General features: G+C 41.9%; 1 protein-coding gene across 1 annotated transcript; it reads right to left on the bottom strand.

Annotated features, from left to right (window-relative positions):
* Window positions 1–1,857: 1,857 nt before the first annotated feature.
* Window positions 1,858–8,430, bottom strand: LOC123744268 (uncharacterized). The gene is made up of 3 exons (XM_045723188.2): window positions 6,742–8,430; window positions 6,166–6,296; window positions 1,858–5,978 (listed from the first exon to the last, which is right to left on the bottom strand). The coding sequence occupies exons 1-3, from the start codon at window positions 6,986–6,988 to the stop codon at window positions 4,791–4,793; spliced, it is 1,566 nt and encodes a 521-aa protein (XP_045579144.2). The 5' UTR covers window positions 6,989–8,430; the 3' UTR covers window positions 1,858–4,790.
* Window positions 8,431–9,979: the final 1,549 nt, after the last annotated feature.

Genomic DNA, 9,979 nt, shown 5'->3' with positions numbered 1-9,979 from the left:
GGGATACATTTAAATTGCACCACTATCTAACCCTGCACCTATATGCTATCCCCCTAAACCCACCACCCCATCCCAATACTTTGGCCCCGAGAGATCCTACATCAGGCCGCTGGTCTGGGAGGATGGAACCCCTTCCCTCAAAACTCCCTGTAGGTCTTCTGTACTAAAATCTCTCATACCCAAATATTTCTCTGCTGCTGCAACTACCACATCTATCTTTGATTTCTGTGATTTCCGCTCCGTCAGTGCGGTGCAGTTGATCACCATGGCTATAAACGCAAGACATCCAACCTTTCTAAAACGTATCCTCTCTGGATCTCTTTCATTCACTCTTAAGTTATTGTCTAACTTGTTGGGGAAGTGGTCAAAGTAGCTGATTTGTGTCAAAAGTTGAATGTTGGAAGGCATGTCACAATGGGCCCTTTAGAATGCTGAGGGAATCCAATGAAAGTAGATGGACAAAAAGCTTAATAATTTAAAAAGTATAAAATATATCAAACACTTGTTTTAAAGTATATGACAACTGTAATAATAGAGAACAGAAGACGAGGCACTGAAGTTAAGTAAATGAAAAATATATATATTTCACAAGGTATTTGGAAAATAGGGGGATGTTCATGAAGTCCTCTCTGGGCTGGAGGAGGATCAGTGGGTAGAGGGACTCTCTGCCTGGAGCACCTCTGACCCCAGGGTGGACACACGTTAACTGAGCATAGCATGCTGTACATCTGAAATTCATTATTTGAAATGCAAATGTAGACCTTTCCTTTTATTTTGACTTGTTTCTATGCTAATGAAGACAGAACTAATGCAAGCAGTGAAATGTGATACCAATGTTTTGGTCAAGATTCATACCTGGGAGATGTCTGAAGTGAAAATGCAATACACTGGGTTGTGATAGCGTTAGTATCTCTGTAGCACATCTGAATGGAAGCAAGTTTGTGGTTGAGAAATGAACACTGGATCCAGCAGGGTATTACTTTCTGTGGTTGCAGCTTGTATCAACTGTGCGTAACCTCTCTCGTAAAACAACGTCAAGATGGGCTTGTCGATCTGGACAGCAGATCCTTGTGGAAGGAGTGTGTGTACTGGTCTCAATGATTTTGTGACTTCTTACCTGTAGAAAACAAAAATTGTGGCACTTCTAACAGACTGAGTCAGCAGGGCTATTAATCCAAAGTGAGACCAAATGTTGCTATGGTAACCAGGGAAAGCTCACCAACGAAGTTACATGAGTGGGAAGTTAGTTCAATGAAAGCAGTTGATGAGGTTACTAAAACAGCTCTCTATCCTTTTATTGGTAGAAACTATTCCTGTTCTGATTTCATATTTGAAAAGCAGAGGAAGATTTCCTACACTAACTTTTTGTCTAACTTCTTGGGAAAGTGGTCAGAATTTGTTGTTAATTTTTTTTTTATGAGGTTACCAAAACAACTGTATCGTTAAATATTTTTGCTCCGATTTCATATTTGAATAGCAGAAAAGTAGAGGAAGAGTTCAAACACACTTTTTGTGAAAGTGGTCAAAGTAGCAGATTTCTGTCAAAAGTTACATTGTTGTTTACAGTGAATATAATAGAATGTTGGAGGTCATGATGTCACAATGGACCCTTTAGAATGTTGAGGAAATCCCATGAAAGTGGATTTCCAATGCCTTGCAAAGAAGGGCACCTATTGGTAGATTGGTACAAATAAAAAAAGCAAACATTGAATATCCCTTTGAGCATGGTGATGTTATTAATTACACTCTGGATGGTGTATCAATACACCCAGTCACTACAAAGAAACCGGCGTCCTACCTAACTCAGTTGCCGGAGAGGAAGGAAACCGCTCAGGGATTTCACCATGAGGCCAATGGTGACTTTAAAACAGTTACAGAGTTTAATGGCTGTGATAGGAGAAAACTGAGGATGGATCAACAACATTGTAGTTACTCCACAATACTAACATAATTTACAGAGTGAAAAGGAAGCCTTTACAGAATAAAAATATTCCAAAACATGCATTCTGTTTGCAACAAGGCACTAACATAATACTGCAAAACATGTGGCAAAGCAATTAACTTTTTGTTCTGAATACAAAGTGTTATGTTTGGGGCAAATCCAATACATCACTGAGTACCACTCTACATATTATCAATCATAGTGATGGCTGCATCATGTTGTGGGTATGCTTGTTATCTTTAAGGACTGGGGAGTTATTTCAGGATAAAAAATATATTGAAATGGAGCTAACCACAGGCAAAATCCAAGAGGAAAACCTGGTTCAATCTGCTTTCCACCAGACACTGGGAGATTAATTCACCTTTTAGCATGACAACCTAAAACACAAGGCCAAATCTACACTGGAGTTTCTTACCAAGAAGACAGTGAATGTTCCTGAGTGGCCAAGTTACAGTTTTGAATAAAATCTACTTGAAAATCTATGGCAAGACCTGAAAACGGTTGTCTAGCAATGATCAACAACTACTTTGAAAGAGATTGAAGAATTTTTTTAATAATAAATGGGCAAATGTTGCACAATCCATGTGTGGAAAGCTCTTAGAGACTTACCCAGGAAGACTCACAGCTGTAATTGCTGCCAAAAGGTGCTTCTACAAAGTATTGACTCAGGGGTGTGAACACTTATGTAAATGAGATATTTCTGTATTTCATTATCAATACATTTGCAAAAATGTCTAAAAACATGTTTTTGAATTCAGGCTGTAACACAACAAAATATGGAATAAGTCAAAGGGTATGAATACTTTCACTGTATATTCCGGACTCTGACAAAGCTCGTACTAATATTTCTTAATTTCTACTTATATATATAAAAATATATATTTTTAAACATTTATTTAACTAGGCAAGTCAGTTAAGAACAAATTCTTATTTAAAATGACGGCCTACACCGGCCAAACCCGGACGACACTGGGCCAATTGCGCGCCGCCCTATGGGACTCCAAATCATGGCCGGTTGTGATACAGCCTGGATTCGAACCAGGGTGTCTGTAGTGACACCTTTAGCACTGAAATGCAGTGCCTTAGACCGCTGCGCCACTCGGGATTATGTGTGTATCGTTTTGTATTAATTACTGCACTGTTGGAGCTAGAAACACAAGCATTTGGCTGCACCTGCGATAGCATCTGCAAATCTGTGTATGCGACCAGTGAACTTTGATTTGATTAGATTTGTTAAAGCGCTGTCGGGTGAATGCAGAATAGGGTGAAAACCACAAATACACAGACCTCAACTAAGAATCTGCATTAACTTGATAAACTGCATTCATTTTCTCATTAAAAGTGTCTTAGGAAAAAAATTCAAAGTTGGTGAATGAATGTATAAAATAGGCATTTGTGAACATCATATAGCCTACACCAATGGTCACCAACCAGTCAATCTTCAAGGCATTCCACACCAAACATTTCTGTAGAAAAACCGACGATAAAGGCTGTGATAAAGGCTTGCGCTCCTTTTTAAAATCGTATTTGTGTTGCGCTGTTGGCGGTAGGTGCTGTCACCGGTTAAGCAAAGTTTTCCCATTTTGAACCATTTCATTTGTCTGAAAGGACAAACCTACCAGGCGGACCGAGAGATCTGTGGCTAAATCGAGTGTGCCTACTGCACTAGCCAATCGGATAGCTCAAATCACTGTGCCTACAGAGCTTCCACAGTAAAGTTTGATACTAGTCTACGTAACACTTAACTTTTAAAACCATGACCACAGAGACTGTCAAAGAATACAGTAAAAAGCTGCTGTTTTTATGAGTGAGTTAGTTCATGTAAAAAAAAAAAATCTGCACCAATGCAAAACATAAAATGCTTTTCTCTACTACTTCCACTCGCGATGCAGCTGCAATGAATGAGTAGCCAAGTGTATTGCTAGCACTGCGTTTTTTACTATTATTAGTCCATCGTCGTGTCTATTTTAAGAGGAATATTTCACTTTCTCTGGTCATAGGAACATTAATTTGTGCATGAGGCAGATGCGGTGGGACTCGAGTTTCGCCATCAGGTGGAAGACGGTGTCCCCTCTCTCTGGTCAGCCTCACCAGAGGAAAGGTAGGAGAGAGCAGTGACTGTGAGAAGTGGACCCTCTGCTGTTCTCTCCCTCCCTCCACTGAGACTAATGCTGTGTTCAAAACAAGTGGGAACTCTGAAAGAATTGAGATCCAACTGGAAAAAATAGTTTTGAACGGTCATGAATTCCAAGTCAGAAACTCTGGCATCTTTCTAGACCTCCGACTTTCCAACCTGAAGATCACTGACATCATGATTTGAGCTCGTTTTTTCCCCGAGTTCCCATTTGTATTGAAAGCATCATGAAAATCAGATGCAGGTACCATCAGTCCAGTAAAATAAAAAAGCAAATTATTTCAATTTATGCTTAGCAAGTTGCTACACCAACTGATCTATTTTGTAAACAAAGCTTGAGTTTTGAAATATGGTCTGAGAAGAACAATATTGGCAGGCCAGGCATATAGCCAGTATGCTGTGATAATGTATTAGGCCTACTGCACAAACCTCATTCCTACAGAACTGTTAAGTAATGTTTAAAAAAAATCTGAGTGATAGATCAGTGAAAGTGATCTTGAATAGGTTGGTGACCACTGGCCTACACAGTACAAACACCATTCTTTTTTTTAGGCACAATGCCTGGATGCAATATTCTACCCAGGAATATTCAACACTGAAATCTGTGACTCTTGTTAATCCAAATGTTCTGCTGACAACAATGAAAGTTAATCTTTTAATGCAGGGTTTGATCTAAACGTCAGAAGCTATCGAGTCAAATGGTTACTTTCTATGTTATAGAGTGGAATGGTTTTTCTGCTGGTGTATCCTGAGGTAGCTCCTCTCTGAAAATCTCTTCCCGCAGTGCGTACAGGCGAACAGCCTCGATTCAGTGTGGATCTTCAAGTGCATCTTCAGATGGTGCTGGTGGGAGAACCTCTTCTCACACTGGGGGCAGCTGTAAGGTCTCTCTCCTGTGTGGACCCTCTGGTGCCTCTTCAGGTCACCAGCCTGGGCGAAACACATGTGACACTGGGTACAGCTGAAGGGTTTCTCCCCTGTGTGGACCCTCTGGTGCCTCTTCAGGTTGCCAGCCTGGGCGAAGCGCATAGAACACTGGGTACAGCTAAAGGGTTTCACCCCCTGTTTTTTGCTTGATGTTGCTTCCCCTCCCAGAGCCTGGGCTCTAGCCCTGTCTTTTGAGTTCAACGCCTGATCCAAAAGGGCGCAGCCGTGTGAATCAGAAGGCCCCATTGACGTGGACACTGGGTCGCGATCCCGGAACGGGTGGATGACGTTTGTATTTGTCTCTAAGCTTTTCCTGTAATCTAAGAAATCTCTGCCTTGTGAGTGTCCGTCTCCTAGGTGACTATCTGCATTCCATGTTGGAGGAGTGTCGCCCTCCACTTTCACAGTCACCTCATCTACCACTATAACCTCTCCTTTCTTATCTAGGCACCCTTCAGAGTATACACTACTACTGTACCGGTTCCAGTCCCCTCTAGACAGATCAGTCTGTGTCTCTAAATCCAAGGATACGTTGCCAGGGTCCATCTCTGTAGCGTAAGTACAAGACAGGTCATCAACGCCAGTGAATAACACCTCACCATCTCCACGGGAATGAACCGTCCTCTGGACCTGGTGAAATATCGGTAAGTATTCTGAGCCGGGAATAGGAGCACAGCCCAGTGGCCCCAGCCCCAGTCTCTCTGGGTCTGACCTGTGGTCAGATCCTGTGTGTAAGAGCCTGTGTGTTACAGTTAAAGTCTCAGTGTCCGTCTCCGACTTGAGGACAGCGTTTGGCGTTCCACAGACCTCCGTGATGCTGGGTTGGGTCCTGGATGGCGCTGGGGCAGTGTCCTCCGTGGCTACAGGGGGTGTTCCAGTCGGTCCAGTCTGGATGTCTCTGCTTTGCTGTGGGTCCTCCTCTCTTTCAGTCCTCTCCTGCTTGACCCCAGGACCAGCAGCCTTTGCATCTGCAGACTGACACAAGAAGAGAGGAGGTTGTTACCAGTAAATTAGTCAAATTGGATAAATGTTGTAGGGAAGAAAGTTTCACAAGCTCCCTTATGGCAGATAAATAAGGATGTACATGTAAGCAAGAGAATAGCCGGGCACATTTGATTCACAAAGTAACTGTAGTTTTTTTATGTAACACTATTACACTAACCTCTATCACGATAACGTGCTGGGTTGAGGTTCCACTCCCATCGTCAACAGTGATTGGTTGATCATCTCTCCATGTATTGTGTCCCGCTGGCTTCACAAAGCTCCTGTGGCCTCCAGTGAGATGTCCTTCACCTGAGAGAGTGATTGGGGGAAAAGAGGTGGTTAGGTTAGCTAATGTTAGCTAATGCTCAACGCTATATTGTACTCTATTGACAGTTTTGACACTGACTATAATTGGTAAGGATGTAAGATAACGCTTCTCATAAATTATTGATATACTATTTATTGAGAAATGTATTATGTTTGATGCATCACAATGTTTTCATTGAGTCAATAATAGGACATGCAGTAAATCAAGAATTTGATAAGAATATGGTTAGAATATCATATTGTGTCTTTACTCAAGATAGCTAAGTAATCAGGCAAATTATTGCATACTATCAACAAAATGACCAAGACCCAATTCTGAGTAACACATCTGAACACATGTGCAGAGGTGAACGATGCGACAGGCACGGAGCTCTATATGAACCGCGACAGGCTGCACAAGCTCGGCCTTCTGCAACATGTACAGTACCTCTCGCCATTCCTCTGTAGCGGTCGAGGATCTTGACACTACTGGGACGACTGGTGAGGACGCGCTCTCGTGCCACCTTCAGTTCCAGTAGCTGTAGTTTCCTCCGCAATGTCCTGTTTTCTTTCTGGCTTTGAGTTATTTCCAAACGAAACACTGCATAGTCGTCGTCTACGAGTTTACAGATCTCTGCCACAGCTGCATTCGCTAGCACCTCCATGATGGAGGCTATTTGAGTGTGAAAAACCATACTGTTTGCTATTGTTATGCGTTAACTAGCTGGCTAGCGTTACCTCGATAATAGATAACATCTGTCAACCAAGTGCTGTAAGTATGTGATGTTGTGCAGTTAAATTGTTCATTTTGAGTTCCATGGTGTTAATAAACGTATAAATAACAACAATTCTAACGTGGAAATTGTTCTTGGTCGCTGTTCTTTTCCGGTTACACTTCTTCTTTGGGTTTTATGTCGAACTACACGCAAAAGGTGTATTGTCGCCACCAACTGTGCGGAATGAAATAAAACATCACAAAATACTAAATTAATTTGGATAAAAATACTGACTACCCGAAAATCTCTCAACATGATCCTTTCTTCATCTGTTTAAATCAGCAATCCATGTCTGATCCCTACACAGGCTCAGTCAGCAATAACCCTTGTAAATCTTCCGGTGTGAATTACTAAAGACCCAGATACTTTTCCTGCTGCAGCCACAATGAGTTCCTTTCTACTTGAGCTGTGCAGTTTCACAGCTGCAATGAAAGCCACAAAATCCACTTTTTTTTTTTTTTTTTTACATACAGCAAGTCTGGTTCTCTTGGTTGACAAATAGGCCTATTGACTATGAGCATTGGTGCATCAACTACAGTACCATTTCTTCAACTTCACTTGCTCACTCAATTATTTTGATTGCCTCCGCATAGGAGCTCTGATGTACCGCCCTAACTTTTGCCACCTCAACCTCCTTCACCCTTACAGGGCACTCCACGAACTCTGGGCCATGATCCCAACCACAATTGCAACAAGGCCATTCTTCACTCCGATCTGTATACTCCACCCGTCTGCACACACTTGAAACATGACCATATCCTATACAATTTTTACACTAATGTTTTGGTGATAAAAGCTCTTGCTGCGTAACTCATATACCCCAGCTTCACATGCGTAGGGAGGTGCTCATCATCAAAAAACAATAGAACCGACTAACTTTCTTCCAATCTTCTTTCCACCATGCAGGTCAAGCGATGGGCACTAACCACACCTGGGATTCCTGTCACAAGGTTTTCCTCCTAAACTTCCATTGACACCCTGGAGACACCCTACTCCGGAGTTCAAAGCACGATACTTCAGGTGACTCGATTCTTGTGAGACCCACTGCCCTCTCCCTCTGTTCCTCAGACACAAAATGAATTAAGCCCACTCCTGGTCACTCTGATTGAACTTTTACCAACATACGATTCACCCTCTTCGAGACCCCGAACGGATATCCCAGATAAACATCACCATCATCAAAAAATCTCATCCCAACAAGAAACTGTTGTCCATTCCTCTCCTTCAACTCCACTCGAAGCACTTTTCATTTCAAACTCGGTATTCACTTCTGCCATCACTGACCTCTGTTTACTTCTTCTATGATATCATGGCGGTCCGCAAACAAACATTAGCTCAACATTTCTAAATCCTCCTACCTAAGAAATTCTAAGAAAATAAAAAAGAGCCCTACTAAGTTAAAATAGACCCTCCCCCATCCTCCAAATCCCTTCCAAACCCCGTTCAGCCTCAATAACCCTATACATCGACCATACACTTCAGACACAAACCATTCACATGCTTGGCAATCAGATGTAATGTACTAGGCGCTATCGGGCAAAAACCACCTCTTCCTTCCTAATCTGACCTTTGAATCTTGGTCCACCGACTTTTCTTCGGAGGGCATATAAATGCTGACACTTGGTCTGAGTCCCATCTCTTCTGCCACACATCAATCAAAATGGCTTTGATCTTACATTTGGCCTCACCTCTACCCAGTGGAACATTAATATCTGGTCTACAATTTCAATCCCTTCCACAACCGAATGGGCTGGGACCCAGCAGAATCTCACTACTATACCTAGGTTCTCAATTCTCCATAATAATATTAATGCCTCCAATAGTACATCACTCCTATTCGATTTGCCAGATGATAAACTATTCAATACAGATAGGGAATCTGAGCATACTATAATTCTGACAGGTTGTACATCCTCCACAGTTCAACTGAGTATACTGACAGTTCATCTGTTAGTCTTCTGCACATCAAATTTAGGAACGTAAACACCTGCTCCTGTGCACCTACTATCTGGGTCCTTGGATCCATCTGTGAAAAGCCGTAAAAATGCATAAAAACTAATACCAATGTAATTGTCAACCAGTTTCCCTATATCACTGATTTCTGACCTATCTTTTCTTTTCTCTACCAAGGTTAGTTCAACAACAGGATCTAGGAGTAACCACTGAGGAACATCCCCTATCACCACAGAAGGGCCAACCTCCAACTCCCTCAGACCACTCATCAGCAAGCTGTCCAACCAAAACCACTGCCTTGTCTACTAGTATATTCCCAACAGTCATCTAGAACAGTAGCAGTGGGATGGTCAACCTCACAGCCTTTCAGCCTAACCCAATAAGCTAATGACCATTTTTTACACTGAATATCCAAAAGCATCTCACCTACCTCCACTAGTAAGGCACATACAGATGTTGATTTAAATGCACCAATACATATCCTTAAAGCTATATACTGGATTCTGTCCAGCTTCTGAAGCCAAGTCTTCGCCTCTGTTCCATAAACTATACACCCGTAATCAATTGTCGTTCTGATCAGAGCTCTATAAATATACATCAACGATTGTCTGTCAGCACCACATTCATAACCAGAGACCGAGCGCATAAGATTCACCACTTTCTTACACTTTGTTTCAACATTTGACATGATATTTCCATGTATATCACTTATTGAACCATAGACCCAAATATTTGTACTTAGAAACCCTCCCCATAGGCTGTCCGTACAGAAACAACTGTATATTATCAGCAACTTTCTTCTTAGAGAAGAGCATACAGCAAGACTTTCGCCACTGACAATTTAAAACCCCAGTCAATTGACCATCTTTCAAAATCCACTATAGCTTGTTGAATAGATTTGGTCACATGAGAGATATTCCTTGCCCCCTTCCAAATAGCTCTATCATCAGCATATAG

The sequence above is a fragment of the Salmo salar genome, chromosome 08 (genome assembly GCF_965601325.2).
Source record: "Salmo salar chromosome 08, fSalSal1, whole genome shotgun sequence".
NCBI lineage: Eukaryota > Metazoa > Chordata > Actinopteri > Salmoniformes > Salmonidae > Salmo > Salmo salar.
The sequence above is the reverse complement of the archived record's forward strand: the minus strand, read 5'-3'. Positions and strand labels throughout refer to the sequence as shown.

Bases quoted from the DNA above. Each gene is read 5' to 3' on its own strand.
- LOC123744268 (XM_045723188.2), bottom strand. From the start codon at position 6,988: ATGGTTTTTCACACTCAAATAGCCTCCATCATGGAGGTGCTAGCGAAT. The intron at 6,297-6,741 runs GTACTGTACATG...TCACTCTCTCAG, and splicing joins CTACAGAGGAATGGCGAGAG to GTGAAGGACATCTCACTGGA. The intron at 5,979-6,165 runs GTTAGTGTAATA...TTCTTGTGTCAG, and splicing joins AGCACGTTATCGTGATAGAG to TCTGCAGATGCAAAGGCTGC.